The 26,805-nt window shown below is 40.8% G+C and overlaps 1 protein-coding gene across 1 annotated transcript in view; it reads right to left on the minus strand.

Moving 5' to 3' along the window:
• Nucleotides 1-26,805, minus strand: part of OSBPL3 (oxysterol binding protein like 3) — a 193,498-nt gene that overhangs the window by 20,260 nt on the left and 146,433 nt on the right. Inside the window, exons 13-17 of the mRNA XM_024755028.1 lie at nt 23,632-23,766; nt 22,683-22,776; nt 18,822-19,072; nt 15,038-15,175; nt 540-603 (exon numbers count right to left, since the gene is read on the minus strand). Of these exons, the coding sequence (XP_024610796.1) occupies nt 540-603; nt 15,038-15,175; nt 18,822-19,072; nt 22,683-22,776; nt 23,632-23,766 (682 nt within the window). The remainder of the gene's footprint in view (nt 1-539; nt 604-15,037; nt 15,176-18,821; nt 19,073-22,682; nt 22,777-23,631; nt 23,767-26,805) is intronic.

Here is a 26,805-nt window from a genome sequence, read left to right on the forward strand (position 1 = left end):
CCATTTAGGAAATATTTGCAGCCTTATTTATTCTTCAGAGCAAGCCATCCCTTCCCAAATTCAAAATATAATAAACTGAATACAGGAACAACCCCAAACTGAAAAAAAAAGTTAGCAATGTAAAATTTCAGAAATAAAATTTAAAGCTTCAAAAGCAAAAGAACCCTCTGCTGTCTAGAATCTGATAAATAACCGTAAATATTTAATGTCTTGAAATACATGAGGCATTTCAAATGGCCATGGAATGCGCTAAAGGAAAAATTATAGCAATAAACAATGGTGGTGGCCCAGACAAAGGCTGAGGATTTTGAAAGGAGAGAACAACTAAGTTATCCTCCAGAATCTTGAATTTTGAAGTCGACAAACGGCAGTTATTGTTCAGAGGTGAGAGGCAAGAACATCAAGTGGTACAGTTGCTTCCAATGAGGCCCAAGTCCAGGGCCCACTTTTGACCTTAACAAGCATTTACAGTAGATCCTGAATAAAATAAATTATACCATTACACAAAATGACAGAAGTCAAATATATGAGCACATTACCTTGCCAGAAAACAAAATTTCCAGACTCAGCGTGACATGCAGAAATAGGTGGATGGTGGCTGACCTGATGGAAACGAAGGCGAAAAAACAATTAACTTTTGTGTCTCATGAAATCCATTCTTTCTCCCTTGCACTGAGATGTAATACGATTGCAGCGTCGAACTGAACGGAAACTTGTTTAGTTTCCCTTCAATAAGTCTGTCCTGAAGAGGGTGCTCCAGACATAGTCAGCTCTGTCTTGCTCAAATATGTCAGGAAAAAGCCTGTGAATGGAAGCCTCCAGAAGCCTGGGGAAACAGCAGCCAAGTGGTGAGTGATGAGGGTAGAGACGTGTTTTGAAAGACATGAAAACAAAAGCAGAGATGCAAGCGCTGCCCACTTATAAATCATCTAATCTGACATTAGCTGCCAAGGTCAAAATCAATGCTATTCTGAAAGTACCCACAAACGTTTTAATTAAGATGTCAAATAGTAGAACCTTTTAAATGTTACGTAAATATTCCTAAGCAACACACAAATGCTCTTTGCCTCAGCAGATTTTACCCTTTTGAAAACTCTGCATCACATAGTCCAGCCACTTTTTATTAAATCACTGACGAGAAGACGAATCCAAGATAGTTTTTTTTTAAAAAGAATGTTTTTATAAAAAAAAGAGCTAAACAATTATGGAAGAAATGTTAGTCAACTGCTAAGAAAAAATTTTTGTTCATTCTTTGTTCATAAAAATATCTTGAGTAAATATGCAATTACATTCTAGAAAAGAGAGTCCCTTGTAACAGAGACTGTAGCTCATTTCCCTGCCTTTTATCACTGAGGTCATTACTTCTGTTTTATTCACCAATGAAGAAGCTAAAGAGAAAATGACTCCTCAGTTAATTTCCTCATTATCTCAGTAACATGCAAGGCACGAGAGCAGTATATGCGCTGTTATCATAATTCGGTATCAGTAAAACCAGAGTAATGCTGCTAGCGGCGTTTACAGAAATTTCTCTGACTTAGCTGGTTCTTAGCAAAGGTCTCTTACATTTAGGGCATTTGGGCCAAAGCCATCATATTACACATGAGGAGACTGAAACTAGAAAGACTAAGTAATGTTTCCCAAACACACTGATAGGGAAGAAGTAGAGGTAAACCCCAGCATTTTTGGTTTACAGATGGTTTTCAAAAAAGTTTCAAAAAAAAAAAAATCCTTAAGCAGCCACACCCTGTTTTCAAACATATCTTATCAAGAACTCAATATACTCAGAGCCAGGCTTGAGGTGAACAGGTGTGGCAGGAAGTGGGGATGACCAATCCACAACCACTCGCCTTGCTCTGGACCCTGGACTGCAGTGAACACGGAACACAGTTTAAGAACCACTTCTGTGGCCCTCCTCCAGGAGGAGAACGGCAGGGACAGGATAATCGTGAGTCACACCACACACACGTTCAACTGATGGGAGTGCAATGGTACCAGCCTGGCTCGGAGAAAAGTAGAGACAAAGATGTCAACAGGGCAGGCATCTTTCAGGTCTTGATGAGCATAAATCCCAGATCCAATATGAGGTGGGAGGTGCACATTTACCGTCCCTTGATGGTCTTAATTCTCAGAGGCCTCTTGAGAATGTGAGCCCCCTCCCCGTGCCTATGTGCTTTTCAGCTCAAACACTGACTTAGAGACCTCACTCCTAAAATGCAACTCTCTGCTTTCCTTCATCTTCTTCTTTTTCAGTCCAACCCCCTGAAGATACTTTATATCACAAACAGCTACACCCCTGTTTTCCCTTCTTTTCCCACTAGCTCTCAACAAAAACAGCAGAGTTAACTTTTAAACCTCAGGATCATTTAAAACTAAACTAGGGCAAGACAACATCAACCCCTCACTTCTTCGCTCTACCTGCCCTATCCACCCCTGAGTGGAGGGGAGAGGAGCTATGGAATGTTCCCCTGTCCCATAATGTAGGCATATTTTAAAGTAGATTATTATAAAGTAGATCATATTCATTCCCAGAAATGATATAGTAAAAAATGTAAAGATCACAGCCTTTATCAAGAATTTGGCATTTTATAAGTCTGGCTAAATATAAACATCAAAGCAAAATACAATATATAAAAACTATAAACTCTTCTGTAATAATTTAAAATCCCATAATACAAGGATAAATATACTGTCCATATGAATTATAAAAGAAAGCCTATCATACCATAAAGTATACATATGTCCCATAAAATGCTAATTTGACTTTTTTTTTTTTTTTTTTTTTTTTTTGGGCGGGCCTCTCACTGCTGTGGCCTCTCCCGCTGCGGAGCACAGGCTCCGGACGTGTAGGCCCAGCAGCCATCTTCCCGGACCGGGGCACGAACCCGTGTCCCTGCATCAGCAGGCAGACTCTCAACCACTGCGCCACCAGGGAAGCCCTAATTTGACCTTTTAAAATGATTCTGTCAGATTAATGAATCAATGCTTAGCAAAGTGCCTTTAGATGGGGTCCAAGGGCTGTTTTCTGGATGCATTAATCTCAACATTGAAATATCAGTGATTTGGCTTCTTTCTTTCCGGCTTAAAAAGGCCTTTGGGAGTGATTTATTTGGTGCACATGGCTTTTCAGAAGTTTACAAAGCTTTCCAGGGAAATTAAATTGATGCCTTATTTTTCTTTGATATATTTCCTCACAACAGGTTATTTATTCATGAAACACTTCTGAAGCCTCTGCCACGTGCTGCATGAGTTTCAGAGAGTGAGGGAGAGCTTCTGAAGTCCCACAGATCTAGAACCTAACGGTGCGATATCCTCTACTGTCTGTATGACCTTGAGTGTGTTTTAAAACCCTCTGGGCCCCAATTACCTCATCTGCAAAAGAGGGCTAGTACCACTGACTTTGCAAACCCAAAAAGATAACACATGGAAAGTGCCAGGATCATATGCTGGTATGGAGTAAGCAGAGATTAAATTTTAACTTTTTGTCATGAGTGGTATTTCCACTTAGCTCTCACGGTCACCTTGTGTCTTCATTACCCTTATTTTATAAATTAGGAAACGGGTTCTTTCCAGTGAAGAGCCTGCCCAGTGTTACACAGTTAATCAGTGATGAGGGTAGTGTTTTAAACCCAGGTCCTCAGACTTCAAATCCAATGCTGTTTCCTGCGATGCCTCAGCTGCTCCTCAATGACTGCTCTCAAAGTTGGGCTCTGGTCCCTCCCCAGAGCCTCGGCACACCATTAAGGTCCCATCTCATGGATACTTGGAGAAGGAATCTTCTGAGTCTGACCTTTCCAACCTCTCTCTCGTTTATTTCTTTGTAAAATGAGGTCTGAGAATCCCTCTGGCTTCAAAATGCTATCATTCTAACATCTGTTTTCTTTGAATCCTAGCTTCAGAGGCGGCAGTGGATGCCAGCCAACTGGAGAAGATTCTGTTAAGTCTTTGATTAATTTTAATACCCATGGAAAGGGGGTAATTCACAGTTAATCATTTAATCTTTGTTGACGGTAATCTCTCTAAAATCTACTGGAATAGAGAATAATGTGCACTGTTTGCTCGTACGGGATTTGGCTGAGTTTCTCTTCTCATTACATTGTAGCCCAGGCATAGAAAGGCACTAGATTTGGAGTCTGAACGGATTCAGCCCCGCAGTAGACGCTGTCTGTTAGTCTGCTAGCTAAAGCCACTTTAGACTAGTTTTTTAGTATCTCTCTCCATCACTTCCTCTCCATTCCAATCAAATAAGAGCAATTTCTGACTGGTAAGGATTCTCAAACATTCAGGAAATTAGTTTACATGGTTTTTATTGTGCAAATATTTATATGTATCTTTTTTTCTACAATCCCATAGTCAATGAGTTCCCATGGTAGTTAAGAATTCTTGTAATTTATTTGTGTATCTGAGGTCTTTCTTCACCCTGACCTAATCATTTGGGATTGATGCTTTGAGAATGCACTTTATATGAGGTGGGTGGTAAGGAGAGGAGAATATGGGTCAAGAGTGCATTCAATTTGTGTGTATTTTGTAGGTTTTTCTTCTTCTGATTTAGAAAAATAAACCCTTAAATACATCAATTCTGCAGCTCTCCAGAGGCATAACTATAGAGTCCTCCTAGTTCTGGACGCATCTCTAACCATGAAGTGCTGCTCGTGGAAAAGAGAACAAGTGGCAGGTCAAAAATCACCCACGGAGGGGACCAAGGCATTCATCAAACATTTGCTGATTGCCTGTGATGTGTCAGGCACTGTCTTAGTCACTGTGGATACAACGAGAAACAAAAATCTTTACCCTCCTGGAGTTTACATTTTAGTGCAGAAGTAGGTGAGACAGACTATTAAACAAATAAGCACATAATCTGTCAGTAGTAAAGGAGAATAAAGCAAGGATGAGGATGGAGGATGGCAGATGGTCAGTGGAAGTATCATATAAGACAGGGTAGTTGGGGCAGGACTCTGTGATAGAAACCTCTGAGGCTAAGAGAAATAAGGCAGTTAACCACACGGATAGCTGGGGGAAGTATGTCCAGATCAGAGGACACAGCACTACCCAGGGCTGACAAATGCCCGATATGTTTTAGGAGAAGCAAAAAGGCCAGCATGGGGCTTCCCTGGTGGCGCAGTGGTAGAGAGTCCGCCTGCCGATGCAGGGGACACGGGTTCGTGCCCTGGTCCGGGAGGATCCCACATGCCGCAGAGCGGCTGGGCCCGTGAGCCATGGCCGCTGAGCCTGTGCGTCTGGAGCCTCTGCTCCTCAACGGGAGAGGCCACAGCAGTGAGAGGCCCGCGTACGAAAAAAAAAAAAAAAAAAAAAAAAACAAAGCCCAGCATGGCTAAAGCTAAATGAGTCAAAGTGGAAGGAGGCATGATATCTGGGGGTGGCATATTGCAGGGCTTTGTGGGCCATAGCCAGGACTTGGGATTTGATTCCAAGTGACTGGGGAAATCGTGAGAGCAATCACTCTGGCTGCTGAGTGCAGAATTGGCTATGGAAACAAGAGACCAGTTGATGAGTCTATCGCAACAAGCCCAGTCATTGATGCCGATGGCTTGGGCTTGGTGGCCAGCACCAGTGGGGTGGCAGTGAAAATGGCTGGTTTTGGAAGGAAGATCCTAGGATTTGCTGATGAATAGGACGTGGATTATAAGAGAAAGATATTAAGGAGGATGCCAAGGATACTGGCCTGATTTTGGGGAAAATACAGTTGCCAATTATTTTCTGTTCCCCTAAGTTCAGAGTTAAGCACTTATTTGATAAATACATGGTTTCTTTAAAAAAAAGAAAACCAAAAACCAAAAACTACATTACGTAATGACTTGACCTAGAAATGCAGAAGCACTGGTTTAGTCACCTTACAGTTGACTTATTGCTTATTTTATTTGAACAACTTGAATTTCTCCTGATAATGTCTTTAAACAAGCTGCCACTTTAATCAGAAGTAAATAACCCTGCCTACTACTAGATGAAAGAACTACTCAGACGGGTGATGTGGGTGTGCAACGGGCTGGGGGTGGGGGAGTGATAAGTAGGGTATTTTTAAATCCAGCCAAGAATGTTCAGAGTTCTGATGAGTAACAGAAAAGGAAGAAGGGCTGAACCCATGAAGCAAAAGATAAAAGACTTCAACTGAATCTCCTACATTTTAGTAACTCAATAACTCTGCTCAGCTCTGTTGCCAGAAACTCAACAGTAGTGGCTGGGTGGGTAAATGGTGAAGATGGCTTGAGCAGTGACCTGACAACTGAAGTTCCAGGTAATTAGGAAAAGCCACTTTTAGGCAATAGCTTAACTGCTTATCCTTTATAGACACCAACTTCTGTACTTTTGTTCCCAAAGGTACAAAACAGAGAAGCAAAGCAAACTGAAATGAGTTTTCTGACCCATCCAGTCCCTGATGAAGCTCCACCCAGGCTGCCCGAGAACCGAGGATCCTGCCGGCAGGATCCTCGGTCCCTGACAAGGCAAAGGAAGTCCTTTCCTTCTGGATTACCTTGGAAAGAAAGGAAACTCCTCCCCTGACATGGTGGAACAGTCAGAGGTTAGCACATATGACGGGAATGTTTATGATTGATTCCTGAATATTTCTTGTTCACAAAGGCCACTGCCCAGCCCACGATGGGAGTTGAGAACAAAGCCCTACGTGAGTTTGGAGGATGAAAGGTTTATGTGACAATGAGAGGCAAAACCCCAGAGTCTGAACAGTGTACAAAAGGCTGTTTTCACATCGGCAGCTGATGACTCCGGCAGCTCTGAGCACTAAACCCACACAAGAGACACCAAAAAAAAAGGTGAGGGAGAGAGGATGCTGGAATAGAAACAGAGGGTGCAGCCGAGGGCCACTGGAAGGTGCCGATGGGCCTAGGCGTCGGTTTCCTCACCTGTAACTGATCCTCACCCCACTTGCCACACAGGGGTATTATGAAGATCAAATAAGGTCCTGCACAAGTTTGAAAAGCATAAAGCACCCTGCAAGCATAATACTAGTTAACTGATAGGAGGAAAACTTGAACAGCAAATGCTTTCTCTCGTTTCTGACTGCACGAGTCATTTTGCTCCTGCATTTTTGGGTCTTCTACATGAGATACACGGTAAAGGGGGCAAGCTTCCACATAGCTGAACTCTGCGCAGTAGTACTCACTTCAACTTCCTTAATCACCGACGACTCCAAACATCCCCATACCCACCAAAACCACAAGCCACAAAACCTAAGGGCTTGGAGGAAAGGGGTAGACATCACTTTCCAAATCACCTGACTCTGCTGTCTAGAAAACTCAGTAGAAAAGCTGAGTTAGCTTTGTTTCTTTCCAGGTCCTTTCACTTGGAGATATGATTTCCATCAATGTCCTCCTTAGAATAAAATTCAACCCCAAAATCTTAATTCGGGGTCCTGTTCAGTTTATTATTAGTCATTCAGCAAGCTCTACTTATTGTAGAGAGATACAAGAAAGCAAAGAAGCCCCAAACTCTGAAAGCGGAAGTCCATCACCTACACCTAATAGACAAGGGTAGAGTCACGCTGTCTCCGTAACAGAACATCTCCTGGGTCAGAAGCAGAAGGAGCCAGACTGGCAGGTACCAGCATGAAACAGAATAAATGCTCTGGCACTCTCTTTAGATGTGGTAAATTAGAAAGCCTTCATGCACAATGGGTCGCCAGGTCAGCATAACCAACAGGGGCGAGAGAGGGAATGGGGGAGGCTGAACTGATGTTTCTCCTGCTGGCTGGGAAAGGAGGGCCCTGGTCAAAACCCTTTTCACTTCTGCAGCAGTGGACAGCCTGCCACATTGAATTAAATAGCCACCTCTCCTTCTCACTGTACACTTACCTGATGACTACAATTCTGTCTTCCTAAGTAGTCTATGGGGAAAGCATCACTGGTCAGGCTGACCAAAGCCATCTGGTCCCCATGGCAGGTCTATTTTTCATGCTAAAGGCATATAGTAGCATTCTGGTTTACATATGTCTCTTATACCCTTAGCTAGTGTGATTCTGTCCCTGAGAGGCTCATCCATTCTCAGGTATATTTAAAGAATCAACTGTCTAGCCCATCAGGCTAAATTCAAGACAGATGAAGTGGCTCCCTCATGATCAGGACTAGTGGTATCCCCATGGTGAAGCCAGCTGTGAGGACTCCTGGGTGCCTCATGGCTTGCTTTGTGTCAGAGACTCACCAGTGACATAATGCCACCTTCAAACCACCTGAATCAGTACAGTAGATATAGCACATCTTATTTCAACACTCCTCTAAGTGTTCTTAACACTGTGTATTAAAAAGCATTTTAAAAGTTGCCTCTAAATATAAGAGCAATAACCAGGTACTGAATGTGCTTTATATATCAATGTGTTATTTCACTTACCCTTCCTGCAACCTATGAGCTAAGCGTGATCATTCCTATTTTACAGATAAAGAAACAACTGAGTTTCAGAAAGTTTAAGTAGCTTATACAAGGCCACACACAAAGTGGAGGGGTTAAGATTTTAAAGCAGGTCCATATTACACCCAGCACGCCCTATGCTACTAACAACGACCAGATCCCTTTCTTGCTTATTTCCTTAGGATCCATTTCACGGAACTAAAGACTAACTTATGTAATGCTCTTTCTGTCTCTGTGCACATGTGCCCAGGAGCTCTGCTTTCTCTCTCCCTGCCACCACAGCGGAACCATGTGCAGATCCTGAATCAGCCCTGCCCCATCAAGGGCTAGTGGGATTGAAGCTCAGCTTTACACAAGCTCACGTTACTACTCTTTTCTTCTACCTATTCATCCTGTCCTGATTGTCTGCTGTAGTTTGGAGCTATTTTCGGCCTTTGTTTTTTCACATGAGTGCATGTAATACCATGGTAACCAAATTATATTTTCATTTATTCACATTCCATTTTAGATTTACTATTTAAATAACCCAGTTAAATTTGAATCAGATTATCTTACCCTTTAACTACTGATTTAACCCCCTACCGCCCCAATATCAGTGTTTAATTTCTCGTTTCAGCTGCTAACTGGAAAGCGATTGAAAATGTGCTTTGGGATTACTGTATAGTCATTTTCCTTTGAGTTTCAGAGAACGGTGTTCATAATTCACAGTTAAGACAACCACCATCTTCATAAGTCTCTCAGCCACACAACCCTCCCGTTCCTACTCCCATAATACCAGTCCACTGATAAACAAGGCAGCAAGATAACAGAAGGAAAATGATGTTTTAGCAACCCATCCCTTTTTCCTCAGTTTTCTAAGAATTGAGAGGGGTGAAATGTATCAGTGATGTTTCATGTTCCAGGCTGACATTTAGGGATATACAGAGGGTAGACACACTCAGGTGCTGCCTTAACAAGATGGGAGAGAAATGCTCTTTATTTTCAGGCAGGATGCACTCTATTTTAGCTAAACAATTCTTTACTGACAGAGGTTTTTGATGTCCCCAACATTCCACTATGGCAAACCATGCTGTCATACGTCAATAACGACAACAAACCTTCATATAACACTTTATACTTCAAGTATAACTGCTCTAAGTGCTGGTGAAAGGGAGAGCTGAGATTTGAATCTAGGCTGGCTGACTCCATAGATACTGTTCTTGAATATTATTCTCTGTTAACTCAGGCGGGAAGGGTCTTGTGGAACCTCCTCAGGGAACTCAAGCTGCGTAAGCATAAGGTATGTCCATCCACTGCATAAGGGACAGGCGTTCTTGTCTGCCCCCAGTTCCCACCCACTGCAGTATCCCAGCACCTGGAACAGTGACAGGCAGGTGGTATAGTCTCGAGAAATATTTATGGATGGAATGAATAAATACACGAATGAAGGATTCCTCTTAAATTAAAATCAAGAATAATGTGTTTATTTGGTGCTGCCCCTTCTGAAGGGGGTGCTTCTGCTCTAAAAGGATGATTCAGCAAGCTAGGGTGCACACTTCCAACCTCTAAGCTGCAGTTGGGCAAATGCTTCGTGCTTTAAAAGTCCATCGCCACACACTTACACCACAGAAGTCCACCCACTGGAGTGAAGGTTCTGAGCCCCACGTCAGGCTTCCCAACCTGGGGATCGGGCAACGGGAGGACGAATTCCTAGAGAATCAGACTTTGAAGGCAAGTGGGATTTGACTGCAGGACTACAACAGGACTGGGGAAAACAGAGACTCCACTGTTGGAGGGCACACGCAAAGTAGTGTATTCATCGGGACCCAGGGGAAGGAGCAGTGATCCCAGGGGAGACTGAACCAGACCTACCTGCTAGTGTTGGAGGGTCTCCTGCAGAGGTGGGGGGTGGCTCTGTCCCACCGTGAGGACAAGAACACTAGCAACAGAAGTTCTGGGAAGTACTCCTTGGCATGAACCCTCCCAGAGTCCCCCATTAGCCTCACCAAAGAGCTTGGGTAGGCTCCAGTTTGGGGTCGCCTCAGGCCAAACAACCAACAGGGAGGGAACCCAGCCCCACCCATCAGCAGTCAAGCTGATTAAAGGTTTACTAAGCTCTGCCCATCAGAGCAACAGCCAGCTATACCCACTACCAGTCCCTCCCATGAGGAAACTTGCACAAGCCTCTTAGATAGCCTCATCGATCAGAGGGCAGACAGCAGAAGCAAGAAGAAATACAATCCTGCAGCCTGTGGGAAAAAAAACCCCACATTCACAGAAAGATAGACAAGATGAAAAGGCAGAGGGCTATGTACCAGATGAAGGGACAAGATAAAACCCCAGAAAAACAACTAAATGAAGTGGACATAGGTAACCTCCCAGAAAAAGAATTCAGAGTAATGATAGTGAAGATGATCCAGGACCTCGGAAAAAGAAGGGAGGCCAAGATTGAGAAGATGCAAGAAATGTTTAACAAAGACCTAGAAGAATTAAAGAACAAACAAACAGACATGAACAATACAATAAGTGAAATGAAAAATACACTAGAAGGAATCAATAGCAGAATAACTGAGGCAGAAGAACGAATATGTGACCTGGAAGACAGAATGGTGGAATTCACCGCTGCAGAACAGAATAAAGAAAAAAGAATGAAAAGAAATGAAGACAGCCTAAGAGACCTCTGGGAGAATATTAAATGCAACAACATTCACATTATAGGGGTCCCAGAAGGAGAAGAGAGACAGAAAGGACCCGAGAAAATACTTGAAGAGATTATAGTCAAAAACTTCCCTAACATGGGAAAGGAAACAGCCACCCAAGTCCAGGAAGGGCAGAGAGTCCCATACAGGATAAATCCGAGGAGAAGCACACTGAGACACATGGTAATCAAATTGGCAAAAATTAAAGACAAAGAAAAATTATTGAAAGCAGCAAGCGAAAAATGACAAATAACATACAAGGGAACTCCCATAAGGTTAACAGCTGATTTCTCAGCAGAAACTATACAAGCCAGAAGGGAGTGGCATGATATACTTAAAGTGATGAAAGGGAAGAACCTACAACCAAGATTACTCTACCCAGCAAGGATCTCATTCAGAGTCGATGGAGAAATCGTAAGCTTTACAGACAATCAAAAGCTAAGAGAATTCAGCACCACGAAACCAGCTCTACAACAAATGCTAAAGGAACTTCTCTAAGTGGGAAACACAAGAGAAGAAAAGGACCTACAAAAACAGACCCAAAACAATTAAGAAAATGGTCATAGTAACATACATATAAATAATTACCTTAAATATGAATGGATTAAATAATGATAGTGGGGGACTTAACACCAATCGACAGATCAACCAAACAGAAAATTAATAAGGAAATACAAGCATTAAATGACACAACAGACCAGATAGATTTAATTGACATTTATAGGACATTCCATCCAAAAACAGCAGATTACACTTTCTTCTCAAGTGCACATGGAACATTCTCCAGGACAGATCACATCTTGGGTCACACATCAAGCCTCAGTAAAAAACCATTAGCCAGACTCATCAAGAAAAAGAGGAAGAGGACTCAAATCAATAGAATTAGAAATGAAAAAGGAGAAGTTATAACAGACACCACAGAAATACAAAGCAGCCTAAGAGACGACTACAAGCAACTATATGCCAATAAAATGGACAACCTGGAAGAAATGGACAAATTCTTAGAAAGGTATAACCTTCCAAGACTGAACCAGGAAGAAACAGAAAATATGAACAGACCAATCACAAGTAATGAAATTGAAAGTGTGATGAAAAATCTTCCAACAAACAAAAGTCCAGGACCAGATGGCTTCACAGGTGAATTCTATCAAACATTCAGAATAGAGCTAACACCCATCCTTCTCAAGCTCTTCCAAAAAACTGCAGAGGAAGGAACACTCCCAAACTCATTCTATGAGGCCACCATCACCCTGATACCAAAACCATATGAAGACACTACCAAAAAAGAAAATTACAGACCAATGTCACTGATGAATATAGATGTAAAAATCCTCAGCAAAATACTAGCAAACAGAATCCAACAACACATCAAAAGGATCATACACTATGATCAAGGGGGATTTATCCCAAGGATGCAAGGATTCTACAATATACACAAATCAATCAATGTGCTACACCATATCAACAAACTGAAGAAGAAAAACCATATGATCATCTCAATAGATGCAGAAAAAGCTTTTGACAAAATTCAACATCCATTTATGATAAAAACTCTCCAGAAAGTGGGCATATAGGGAACCTACCTCAACATAATAAAGGCCGTATACAACAAACCCACAGCAAAGATCATTCTCAACAGTGAAAAACTGAAAGCAATTTCCTCTAAGATCAGGAACAAGACAAGGATGTCCACTCTTGCCACTATTATTCAACATAGTTTTGGAAGTCCTAGCCACGGCAATCACAGAAGAAAAAGAAATAAAAGGAATACAAATTGGAAAAGAGAAAGTAAAACTGTCAGTGTTTGAAGATGACATGATATACTATACATAGAGAATCCTAAAGATGCCACCAGAAAACTACTAGAGCTAATCAATGAATTTGGTAAAGTTGCAGGATACAAAATTAATGCAGAGAAATCTCTTGCATTGCTATATACTAATAATGAAAAATCTGAAAGAGAAATTAAGGAAATACTCCCATGTATCATTGCAACAAAAAGAATAAAATACCTAGGAATAAACCTACCTAGGGAGACAAAGGACCAGTATGCAGAAAACTATAAGACACTGATGAAAGAAATTAAAGATGATACCAACAGATGGAGAGATACACCATGTTCTTGGATTGGAAGAATCAATATTATGAAAATGCCTAAACTACATAAAGCAATCTACAGATTCAATGCAATCTCTAACAAATTACCAATGGCAGTTTTTACAGAACTAGAACAAAAAACCTTAAAATTTGTATGGAGACACAAAAGACCCCGAATAGCCAAAGCAGTCTTGAGAAAGAAAAACGGAGCTGGAGGAATCAGATGCCCTGACTTCTGACTATACTACAAAGCTACAGTAATGGAACGACATCAATGGAACAAGATAGAAAGCCCAGAGATAAACCCACGCACCTATGGCCAACTAATCTATGACAAAGGAGGCAAGGATATACAATAGAGAAAAGACAGTCTCTTCAATAAGTGGTGATGGGAAAACTGGACAGCTACATGTAAAAGAATGAAATTAGAACACTTCCTAACACCATACACAAAAATAAACTCAACATGGATTAGAGACCTAAATGTAAGACTGGACACTATAAAACTCTTAGAGGAAAACTTAGGAAGAACACTCTTTGACATAAATCACAGCAAGATCTTTTTTGATCCACCTCCTAGAGTAATGGAAATAAAAACAAAAATAAACAAATGGGACCTAATGAAACTTAAAAGCTTTTGCACAGCAAAGGAAACCATAAACAAGACGAAAAGACAACCCTCAGAATGGGAGGAAATATTTGCAAACGAATCAATGGACAAAGGATTAATCTCCAAAACATACAGGCAACTCATGCAGCTCAATATCAAAAGAACAAACAACCCAATGCAAAAATGGGCAGAAGACCTAAATAGACATTTCTCCAAAGAAGACATACAGATGGCCGAGAAGCACATGAAAAGCTGCTCAACATCACTAATTATTAGAGAATTGCAAATCAAAACTACAATGAGGTGTCACCTCACACCAGTTAGAATGGGCATCATCAGAAAATGTACAAACAACAAATGCTGGAGAGGGTGTGGAGAAAAGGGAACCCTCTTGCACTGTTGGTGGGAATGTAAATTGTTACAGCCACTATGGAGAACAGTATGGAGGTTCCTTAAAAAACTAAAAGTAGAACTACCATATGACCCAGCAATCCCACTACTGGGCATATACCCTGAGAAAACCATAATTCAAAAAGACACATGCATCCCAATGTTCATTGCAGCACCATTTCCAAGAGCCAGGTCATGGAAGCAACCTAAATGCCCATTGACAGATGAATGGATAAAGGAGATGTGGTACATATATACAATGGAATATTACTCAGCCATAAAAAGGAACGAAATTGGGTCATTTGTTGAGACGTGGATGGATCTAGAGACTGTCATACAGAGTGAAGTAAGTCAGAAAGAGAAAAACAAATATCGTATATTAACGCATATATGTGGAACCTAGAAAAATGGTACAGATGAACCAGTCTGCAGGGCAGAAACTGAGAGACAGATGTACAGAGCAAACGTATGGACACCAAGGGGGGAAAGCGGCAGGGGGTGGGGGTGTGCTGAATTGGGCGGGCGATTGGGATTAACATGTATACGCTGATGTGTGTAAAACTGATGACTAATAACAACCTGCTGTATAAAAAAAATAAATAAAATTAAATTTTAAAAAAAAAGTCCCTCTCCACTACAACTTTCAACAGGAAGGGCTCTGACGATGCATATGGCCAAACAAGCCTCAGCCTGGCTAGCGTATATGTGCCCGTGGGTGGCGGAGAGGTTTCAGTAGAAGGAAACTGGTCCCTCTCTTTATGTGTAAAGGCACTGTAATTATCTCAGTTGCTTTGAAGCCAGTGAAAGGTGGAATATAAATATTTCAAAAGCACATTTAATGGGAGGCATAAGCAACTTCTCCCAACAAACAAAAAGGGTGTATACCCACCTGTTCTGAAAAAAACTGGAAGCCCTTGTCCTCACGAATACACTCATATGTTTCTCCAAGAACCGGATTAAAGGGCTTGCTCCCAGCGCGGAAGTAGCTAGATGCATATGCGGACACGGCAAAGGCTGCCACGTACACCTAGCGAGAGCGGAGAGAACCTGGTTATTTCTCCATCACCAAGAAATTAATTTTTACGAACAAAGACATGAACAAAATAAAATCTCTCTTTACAATTTATCTCGAAAAGCCAAAGATTTGTCCCTGGTTTAAAGACACCCAAACTGACTTTGGTTTCAAGCTGTAGGTTTAAATAGTGTTCATTTTGGCCCAGGCACAAGTGGACCAGACCTTTTCAGATTGTCCATTTAGTCTGATGCCTGCAAGATGCCTTTCAAAATGGTGAGTCAGTCCCTCTAAACCAGCCACCGTCTGAGAATCCTGAGGTCGTGCTAAGGCTTTTGAGGAGGAAAGGGACGAAGAGTATTAAAAAAGCTAAACTTCCCTCAAAATTCAGGAATAAGCCACAGGGAACTCCGCTCAATACTCTATAATAACCTAAATGGGAAAAGAACTTAAAAAAGAATTGATACATGTATTATATGTATAACTGGAATCACTTTGCTGCACACCTGAAACTAACACAACGTTGTTTATCAACTCTACTCCAATATAAAAAATAAATTCAGGAATAAGCATGCTAAGTTTAATTATTCACAATTTGATATTATAGAAACCAAAAAAAACACCTCATTTTGACCAAAGAAAATCTTTGGGAGTCATTTCCTGCGCCTGGGACAGAGCACAGTGCCTTTTAAGAAGTTCTGCTTTTCTGGGAGGAAAAATGAAAACTCAAAAAGGAAAAGGAAGGAAAACTATAGGTGAACATGAAATGAGCAAAATCCTTTAATGGCTGTGGCTGTGAGGGTCTCAGCATTTTCCACAGTTCCCCTTTCAGGGCAACAAAGAGCCACAGTACAGGCACACCTCGTTTTATTGTGCTTTACTTCATTGTGCTTTGTAGAAACTTCGTTTTTTATAAATTGAAGGTTTGTGGCAACCTTGCATCAAGTAAGTCTATTGGCACCATTTTTCCAAAAGCATTTGCTCACTTCATGTCTCTGTGTCCCATTCTGATACTTCTCACATTATTTTGAACATTTTCATTATTATTATACTTGCTATGGTGATCTGTGATCAGTGACGTTACTACCACCACTCAATGAAGGCTCTGGTGCATTGATGGTTAGCATTTTTTTAGCAATAAAGTATTTTTTTTTTTTTTGCAGTACGCGGGCCTCTCACTGTTGTGGTCTCTCCCGCTGCAGAGCACAGGCTCCAGACGTGCAGGCTCAGCGGCCATGGCCCACGGGCCCAGCCACTCCGCAGCATGTGGGATCTTCCCGGACCGGGGCACGAACCCGTGTCCCCTGCATCGGCAGGTGGACTCTCAACCACTGCACCACCAGGGAAGCCCAATAAAGTATTTTTAAAGTTAAGGTGTATACCTTGTTTCTTTTAGATATAATGCTATTGTACACTTAATAGGCTATAGTATAGTGTAAACATAACTTTTATATGCACTGGGAAACCAAAAAATTCATGTGACCCACTTTATTGTAATATTTGCTTTATCGCAGTGGTCTGGAACCAAATTTGCAATATCTCTGAGGTGTGTCTGTATCCTTTTTGGTCTTTTGAGGGGCAAGGGGCAAAAAATTAAACCTAAGTAGGAACAGCAAATTTTCCTTTCTAGTACAGAATAATAATCTCAATATTTCCTCTTCTCAGCTCATTTCATGGAGTTTCTTATATTGGAAAAAAAAAAGCTGTGTGCCTTTCTTAAATGTTCACCAGTCACATAACTTTCAACAGCCTTTTGAAAACTGGTCCCACCTTATCACCTCACACTAAAGTGTATAGAACACTCTAGAGCAGCTGGAGAGCTTATAAAAATCAATTTGCTATGCTCAATTCAGTCTGTTCTTGAAACCTGGGTATCTGTTCCTCTCTCTGCTTCCTCAGATGTCTGTTACCTGATAAACAGCAAGGTCACACGTCTACATGGAATGCTGAATCAACCCTGAATCACCTTCACAATTTAACATATAACACATTTACAAAAGAATCTGGTATCATTCATGATGTAGGGGGAGAGAGGAGGGAGGGAGCAGGCAGAACGAAGCATCCTCCTTGTACGCTGACAATATGAGAGAGAATCTCTGCAGGGGTAGAGCTGACCTTCATACTCAGAGCAGTAAACACAATCCATGGGCTAGGTTCGTCCCTCAATTCTTTCCTGAACTTTCCCATCCTAATGTACTGGTGCCTTTCCTCAAACTTCTTCTCAACGTCAATGACACCACTCAATCAGCTGACATCCGAACGGTCTCTAAATTGCTACCAGAATGAAACACCTTTTAAGAATGCTTTCATCTTCAGAGCCAATCATTTTCTTTAAAGAAAAGCACTGTCCACGAATGATAACTTTTAACACTTGCCTTGGCAGCTAATTGCCTCCCTTTGTTCACAGAAATTCTCTGGGGAAGAGTAACAAAGAAGACAAAAAATAAACAGCTTGTTTTTCTCTCCTACTCTGATTATCATTAGTATCAAGAAAGAAAATCTCTTTGATGGGAGAAGTCCCAGGAGACAGTATGGGATGAGACAGGGATGTCTCTTTCAACCAGTAGTTAAGATTTTCCCTTAATCCTCAAATCACTGAAGAAACTGAAGTTTTAATGAGGGTTTAAACTGCAGAATGTGTACAATTTAGAAAGCAATGGCCTCCAACAGTGAGAGGTGATGTATAGCTGGGTCCCTCCCTGAGGCTGGGGGCATGCTGTCCCACTTAGCCAATCAGCAAATGCCTAGGGCAGAGATGCCGCATTTGGCGGAAGACACTCGTGTCCCAGCATCCCACACAAACAATGACCTTTCTGTTGAGCAGGTAACATACCAGGAGGCAAAAAGAGGAAGAGACACTCAGTTTTGAAGAACAAATAGCCACAGTCACAGAAAGGGCTGATTTGGCCGCAGTCTTGCCACTAAGGTACCCCTAACCCCATCCCCACAAGACAGGGGAAGGATGAGAAATACTTGGAGACCCCTTCATCAGAAGCCCCATCACTTGATTAGAATTGATACTGAGTAGAGAACAGAAGGTTAATCTTTCTAGGATGAGGTTTTTTTTTAAAAAACGTAATCTATAAAATAAGAAGCGTGTGTGTGGGATCAACTATACTCTGATAAAAATTAATTAAAAAAAAAAGAAGTGCAGTGGCGGGGAGAAGAATCTTTCTGATGTGAAACCTGTGAGTGAATGATATTTTCTAAAAATTTAGGGGCCAATAGGACAATTCCAAAAATAAACAAAAACGTTCTCAAGGGAAATTTACCCTGGATGAAACAAAACAAAACAACCAGCTCCAAAAATTAAGTTCTATCCACTCAGGGTAGTAAAAAGAAATACTCAGACAGCCCTCAAGACATGTCTTCCAGCCAGGCAATATCAGAACAATCCCATGGAAGGTTCTGGAGAAAGAGGAAGCCCGAAACCACAGAGCAGAACTACCCCCAGGCCGCAGCTGTCACAGGGAAGCCACGCCCAGTGGCAATTCCTGACCAGGTGACTGAAAACAGCCAGGCGGAGGGGAAGCGGAGGTGGCTGGGAAATGAACCGATCTGACAGGCAATCCAGATGGGAACCGGAGGGACAGGAGCCCTGGCTGTGCCCGTCTTGGCTCTGCGGGGCCCTGGGAGTGGCCACCGCGCCTGCGGTGCTCACCATCCTCTCCAGGGCACTGGGTGTCTGGGCAGCCTTGTCCAGGAGCTCGCTGTACTCCAGCTCCTCACACAGCCTCTGCAGCGTGTTGAGGGGCTCATTGAGTTCCACCGGCATGGCCACCTTAGACAGGTCCTTCCCGATGTTCGTTCTCAGGATGTTCCACAAGCTGACGTTACCGGACTTGGGGCACGGGGCCGGCAAGCACGTTCTTCTTTTGGACTTGGTTTCCCCTCCACTTTGGAGAACAGGCTCTGAAAGGGAAATAAGCCTGGTTGCCTTATAAGGATTTTCATTTTATTTTACTATTAAAAAGGAAAAAAAATCCACCTTACTGAGCAAGTACGCCATGATACTATTAATCTCAGTTATCCAGATTATGGCTGAAGTCAGAAAATAAAAAGAATTCTGAGCAGCTAAATGAAGTACCAAAAATTACAAACACTAAAACTCGTGGACTTTATTCATGGGGAGGTCTTCATACTCCTAATCAAAGGCTAGTTCCTCACAGCTTCTATGCACTTAGAATAAAACTGGAAACTGGATTGCTATGCCCAGAGCAGGTTACTTTTAAACTCTTTAAACTCTTTTTTAAAGCACTTCAAGTTCTGATAAAAACTTTTAAAGTCTTTTTTAAAAATCGTTTCCAATTCTGGTAAAACAATTGTGTTTATATTATAGGAACATTATAAAGGAAACAAAAGTCATCCATTAACCCACTACCCAGAAATAGTAGCCATTTATATTTTGGAGTATTTTCATTTAGTGTTTTCTCCATATAGCTGACAATGTTTGTATAGTTGAATGTTTTGCTTAATCAGTTAACATAAATATTTTTCCATGCTATTCAAAATTCTTCTAAAACACCATTTTTAATGACTGTAAAACAATCCCACGCTATGGATAAGCTATAATTTATTGAATCATTCATCTGCTGTTGGACTTTTAGATTTGTTTCAATGTTTTGCTAAAAAAAAAGTAGTGAATATTCATATTCTTAGATATTTAATTATATCTGATTATTTTCTTAGAATATACAGAAGTGGGAATCATATACTGATTCATATGATCATACTGCTCTTCAAAAAGGCTGTATCAGTTTCCCATTTATCGGCAAGCATATACCAGTGTCCATGTTCTGAGACCATTCCAGGCTTGTCAGCATTCGTTCTGAATTCTTGGCAAATCGTTAGGTGGACAGCGCTATCTCCTTGTTTTAACCTACGTTAAAAAAATTCCTAGTGTGGTCTGGAATAATTTCATGAACATTTCTTCTTTTCTGAATTGTCCGCTTTCCTATTTCTATATTAAGACATAATCTTTTGTTTTTGTATTTGTTTTACAATTTAATCCCCATTTGACATTTATCTTTACATTTGGTCTATGCAGTTTTTTAATGAATGAAACATTTACATCTTAGGTTTTTACACCGATCAATCTTTTCCTTTGTGACAACTTCCATTACCTCATGTTCTGGAATTCTTTTCCCACCCCAACATAGCCTACTTTCAAATGAAATCTTTTGCATTACATCAACATATGAGAAAGTGGTATTTTATTATAAAGCCGATCGCTCTGAATAACGAGGTTGCTCTGATGAACAGAATATGAAAGTGAGGTCATACTTTGAGGTCTCATGTTAATCTAAGCAACCAATTAAATTCTGAATTTGTTTCAATTGCTCAACACGGGCAAAAATCAAGTAAATAGCTGCAAATGATGACAGTCTTTAAAAACAGCATTCCATGTAATCTCAAAATACTTTCTTTGATTACAGTAAGTTTTGAAAGAATACTATACTACTACTACTGCCACTAATGGCTAATACATACATAGCTTTTACGCTGTGACAGCCTTTCAAGAATTTTACATATATTATCTCACTTATCCTTTGCAACAACCTCTTGAGATAAACAGAATTATTATCCCCATTTTACAGATGAAGAAACTGAGGCACAGAGAAATTAAGTAACTTGCCCTAGAACACGTAACCAGTGAGTGGCAGGGCTGGAGTTAACCGAGGAAATCTGGTCCCTGAATCTATATTCCTAACCACTGAACCTCCACACAGCACCCATCACAGTGACAGATCCTATTATGTGCCTACTGATTTGGGTGGGGGGGGAGGTAAATTAATAGGAAACATTCTAAATACCTACCATTTACTAAGGGCTCAAAGAAATTCTAGTGTGGTAATTTATCAAGACCTGGATAAATCCTATTTCCTTCTGTAGGCAATACTGTGTCCTAAGATGCAAAGTTTATTTCTACATATAATCTTTTCAGTAGAGTACTGATGTGCAGAAATCTAATCTTCCAAATACTGCCCAAGGAGAAAGCTAGGTTTGGCCCAGTGTCTGTTCAAGCTAAGAAAATGTTGGTCAGTAATCTAGCAAAATGGCTGTGGAATAAGATAGAGAGACAGCCTTCACCTCTTATATGCTTTTCCTGGCTGGTGTCAACTCAGCACAGCTGTGGTCTTAGGTTCGGGGGCAAGTCCTCTGTTCCCAACTTCGACCTCTGAACCTCTATACCTCTGTTCCTCTTGGCCCCCTCCCTAAGGCCTCAAACAGAAGGAGGACTTCAGCATTTGTTCGTCTTCTTCATCCACAATGAGAGTTCCCATTTAGAGTGTGTGTGTGTGTGTGTGTGTGTGTGTGTGTGTGTGTGTGTGTGTGTGTGTTGTTTGCCAAGGGAATAAGTGATGCCTCCTCATTTCTCTTTCAATTCGCCTCCTTATTTTTCTACAAAAACACGTAGCGCATGAACTTGCTCCTATATTACTGGTCTTTGCCTTTAAATCACTGGTTCTCAGACTTTTCCACCAAAGGATTAATCTCTCCAGAAACAATTCAAGGAAGATACAGAGCATAATGAACTTCTGACTTCTAGCAGGTGTGATGCTGAAAGGATATTCTTTCAGAGAACAGTAAATTTACCTGCCTTTTTTGTAGTCCCCCAAAGAGTTGTCTTTTTGACATTCAGATAACAACTCATCATCATCGTATTTCACATACGTACTGAGCTGGCAAGCACTGATACATCAAAAAGGAACTGACATGGTCCTTGTCTTCCATGTAGATATAAAAATATGTGGTGTTCTGGCATAGATAAATCTAGAGACCCCAAGCATGCTGAGTACCAAGACTGGGAGTATTTGATGCTGCAGGACTCATAGAGACCTGTCCAATGGGAAGATTCTTCTTAAGGATAGGTCACCTTCCTAAACAGGCTTCAGTCTGCTTACTGAACTCCTAAATCAGAGCTGTTTGGAGATAGCAGACATTCCAGGTACCCGCCACGGTTCCAACTAACATTTCCCGGGCATCATTTTCAGTCTTGGGATCAACCAGTAATAAAGGGACATCTCAGGGTACCTTAAGCCCTACCCTCACAGAGGGAGCAGTTTGTTAACTCTCAAATGTGTTATCTTGAAGAATCGCAAGCTAAATTACCGCTTAGACCAGACCTTTTACAATATAAGTGCTATTGAATTCCTAAACTATGAAAACCACTAGAAACCTAAAGGAAAAAAGCTATATTCTAATATGTTTGCAGAGAGAATGTTGAACCAAATAAGGAACATCTGTAGTATTAATTTTTGATATTTATATGATAATTGGTATAACCTTACTTTATAAAATAGAAATTTGCACTAGCCAACAAATGTATTTGAATGAATAAATTTTTCACATGTGAGTGCCATGTCCCACCTAGATTATAAAACTTTGAGGGTGGGGACCATGTCTTAAGTTTCTGATGTAGAACTTGCTAAGTTCTCTGTTTGTAGCAGGTACCCTATGTATGCTTACTAGTATTCTGTAAAGATCCAAACACTCAGAGATCAAACAATTTAAATCTTACCCAAAGTCTGTCTCTCATTATCTAAATCATTACTGAGATTATCTAAGGAAAGGTTGTCACTTATGTCACTGACGTATGAATCATCTTCAGAAATCTATGGGAAAGAAGAAATAATATACATTAGAGTAGACAAGCCAGATTTCATTAAGCCTTTACTTCAAATGATCAAATATTTTAGACCACACATTATAAACCTATAGACATGATTTTGGATGCTGTTTTCATAAAGGCCCATACACCAGTCTGCCTAGGGGATGCTCACAGAAAATATGTTATTAAAATTCTTATACATTCTTGATTCATTCTCACAAGGAAAACACATGTAAACCCCAGATTTTAGTTATTATAAAAATTCTTATTAATTCAGACTGCTTTTTCAGAATTTGTTAGCGTTTGACTAGAAAGAGTTACAAATGTCTTTTAACTATTTGTGAATAAAAGTATCTTCTATGGAAATTAATAGATAAAAAGTATTAGTACTTCTATACCGAAGGGGTAAAATGATCAGTACTCACACTCAGAACATAATTATAAATTAATTATAACAACCATATTTATACTAACTATAATAACCATAATTATATTATAAATTACTATAGAGCAAATTCAATGATGAGAAAATATACAAGGTGCTAACTTCTGACCCTGTAGTGGAAATAATACATTATCAAACAGCTAATAGTCAAAATCGTTAACCTACAATTGAAAAGAGGTGTAACAAAGCAAGTAACAGAAACCAGGATGTGCCCAACACCTACTTTCATAATTTTTGTTCCCTAAGATCTTGTATCTTTTTATGCTTTTTGAGGTATGAGTTATAAGAAGATCTTCAGAACGTAAGGATAAAAAGGAGCCATTGAGTTTAGTGCTTCTAAATATGGGTATTTACTGAACGGATAAAGCAGCAAAAGAGATTTTGGAGACACCTAACTGAAAACAGTGGTCAAACCTCATTTTCTGAAGAGCTTGGAGACAACAGAACTTCCTGTGCATCAAAAAACTCTGAAAGAGAGTCAGTGATGGAGAGCCTGCTTTCGGTGGAAAGCTGATGGACCAGAGTTCGATTGTCATCTCTGGAGTTTTCCTATTTGAAACACAAAACCAAAAATGCATATATTTAGAAACAGTCTCAAGAGAAGCAAAATAAACAACTGATTTTGCTGCACAATACACACGGTCACAGGCCCAGGCAAACAAGCAGCTCAAAGCAGAGGGCAGTTTCAAAGTTGAGGAGAAGCAAACCTCACACAAAACACGGTGAAAAGCCTAGGTCTCCCCCAAATGGGCACCTTGTCTACAGGCGCTATCACAGCTCAGGCACACACAACAAACCTCAAAGCAAAAAAAGACTCTGCAGGTCAGTTTTTATTCCACTTAAGACGGGAAAAATTCCAACACTCTCTGAATCATATCCTCTTATTCTCTACCACTGCAGGACGTTTCTTTTCATCCTAAAATTTCCTCTGAATTGTACTCAATGCATGTCCTTGCATGGCTGGTGCAGAGCAACACAGCTTTCTTCTGCCTCAATTCTCTCGCAGAGGCCAGCGTGCTGCTCATGAGGCATCCCTTGACAAATAAACAGTGTGTTTCGGTCCAGAAGTGCCCCTGGTGGTAGATCATTCATTATTCATGGATGAATGAGATAAATTCTCTTTGTCTGTCTCTCTCCAACCACACTGGCTGCAAGGGAAGGAAGTCCCCAATCCCCTTCCCACCCTCTCTGCAAACAACACAATAGAATATAGGGATTTTCTCCTGTTGCTGGCCCTCCATCCCTTGAGTCACTGAGTCTGGACGTTTCCTCTGGAAAGGACCTAAATACTTTGGGAATATGTTTTGTATGCTATTTGCAAGTGAAAATTCAATTTAACTCAAGAAATTGAGCAACTGCATTGTGCCTGTCATGGCGGGATACGATGATGAACAAGACCAGGTTTTTGGCCCGAGTAAGTGGTGTAGAGGACGCATCCAACACACATGAGCCCAAGACTATAGAATAGAAAGCGCTACAGAAGCGGACAGGAAGGAGAGGTTGATTCTATTAGGGGGGCTTTGGTTGGGGAGGGCTTCACAGAAGAGGCGATGCCTAACTAGACCTTGAGGAATGAGAACACACTGAGGACGACATGGTTTGATTCCTTTGAATCAGAGAAGACTGTCACCTGAACTTCCTGACAGCTCACATTTCTCACGGGGCTGATAAAGGAGCTGCTTATATATCCTTATGTATTTGATAAATGAGTCGCAGAATAATTTGGGAAACAAAAGTTAACGCATATTATGTCTTTCCCAGAAGTTTTATGAGTTCAGGACACACTCCTCAGCCTCATAAAATGGAGATGCTACAACAGGAGGGCCCCAGCAGATGTTCATAATTAATAAAGGTCAAACTGTCTCTTTATGGAATGTTTACTTCAGGAACACATTTAAATGTGTATCCCTTTCTCTTCTAGACAAGGTATTCATTGAAAGATCCTACCCATTTTAATATCCCTACAGCCTTTTGAAAAGCAGGCTTCTTCTCCATGCTAACAAACAAGATCACTTAGGATCTATAAATAAGCATCACATCTGTCACCTTTAAAGGAAAGGTCTCTCTCCTCAAAAGAGGAGACATGGTAATGAATAACTGAGCTCCCTTAATGTTCACTGAAACAACAGAACAGTCCTGTGTCTTTGCTGTGTCACTGCCACATAAGACTCTAATGATTTATTTACTTGTTCTCCTCATTAATTTATTAATAGTCACTCTGGCTCTTTCTGTATTTCTTCTTCCTAGGCTGATGGGTCAGGAGGATTTCTTGCCTGATCAACAGTGAAAATAGCACACCTGGCCCCAGCCCTTTCTGCTGCTCCATTACTCTAGCAACTTCCTATTGATAGTCACCGAAAACTCAACAGGACTGCAGGAGCCTCCAGCCCTCAGCCCAGTGTCCTGCACAGCCCAGGACCTCATGTATTAAAATATTAATCTAGTCAGTTCAATTTAATCATATCCCCTCAAGTTTGTAAGGTATAAGTGGTTGTTTATCTTTTTTTACATTACAAAAAGATAGAGAAAAAGGAGGGAAGGGAACACGCATAATCCCATCACACTAAATCAACCACTATAGGCATTTTGATACATTTCTCTCCAATCCTTTTTATACATATAGCTCTGCTTTGTTTTGAAATAGTTGTCATCTATCTATCTAATTTTATAAATTTCCTCCAAACAACATTGCACCATAACTTCAGTGACATGGACATATATACACATAAATACACATATTTACCAAATGTAAAATAGATAGCTAGTGGGAAGCAGCCACGTAGGACAGGGAGATCAGCTTTGTGACCACCTAGAGGGGTGGGATAGGGAGGGTGGGAGGGAGACGCAAGAGGGAAGAGATATGGGGATATATGTATAGGTATAGCTGATTCACTTTGTTATAAAGCAGAAACTAACACACCATTGCAAAGCAGTTATACTCCAGTAAAGATGTTTTAAAAAATAAAATTAAATTAACACTTGTTCTGAGGATAAAGGTAGTATGTGCTCAAAATAGAAAATACAGAAAGATGTAAATAAAATAAATATCACTTAAAATCCATCACCCAGATGTGGCCCCTATTAACCTGTCAGTGTATTTTTTGTATTAAAATATTTGTATATAGATTTTTTTTTAGTTTGAAAAACTGGGATCACACTGTACATAGTCTTTACTTAGTCTGCCACATTCACTTAACATTATATTGTGAACTTCTCCCTAGGCTGCTAAAATTTCTCTGAGACAATGAACTTTACTTGATAGATTTACTATATATGTGTGTCACAGAGTAACCATGTCATTTATTGGAAATTAAGGGTGTTTCCAAATTTGTAAAGATGGCGACCACGTTTGCAAATGTGTCTTTGCTTGTATGTCATTATTTCTTATAATCAGTTCTCAGAAGTAATTATTAAAAATGTTTAAGGCGGACTTCCCTGGTGGCTCAGTGGTTAAGAATCCGCCTGCCAATGCAGGGGACACGGGTTCGAACCCTGGTCCGGGAAGATCCCACATACCGCGGAGCGACTAACCCCATGAGCCACAACTACTGACCCTGTGCTCTAGGGCCCGCGAGCCACAACTACTGA

Source organism: Neophocaena asiaeorientalis, unplaced genomic scaffold (genome assembly GCF_003031525.2).
Source record: "Neophocaena asiaeorientalis asiaeorientalis breed wild unplaced genomic scaffold, Neophocaena_asiaeorientalis_V1.1 scaffold36, whole genome shotgun sequence".
Classification (NCBI taxonomy): Eukaryota; Metazoa; Chordata; class Mammalia; order Artiodactyla; family Phocoenidae; genus Neophocaena; species Neophocaena asiaeorientalis.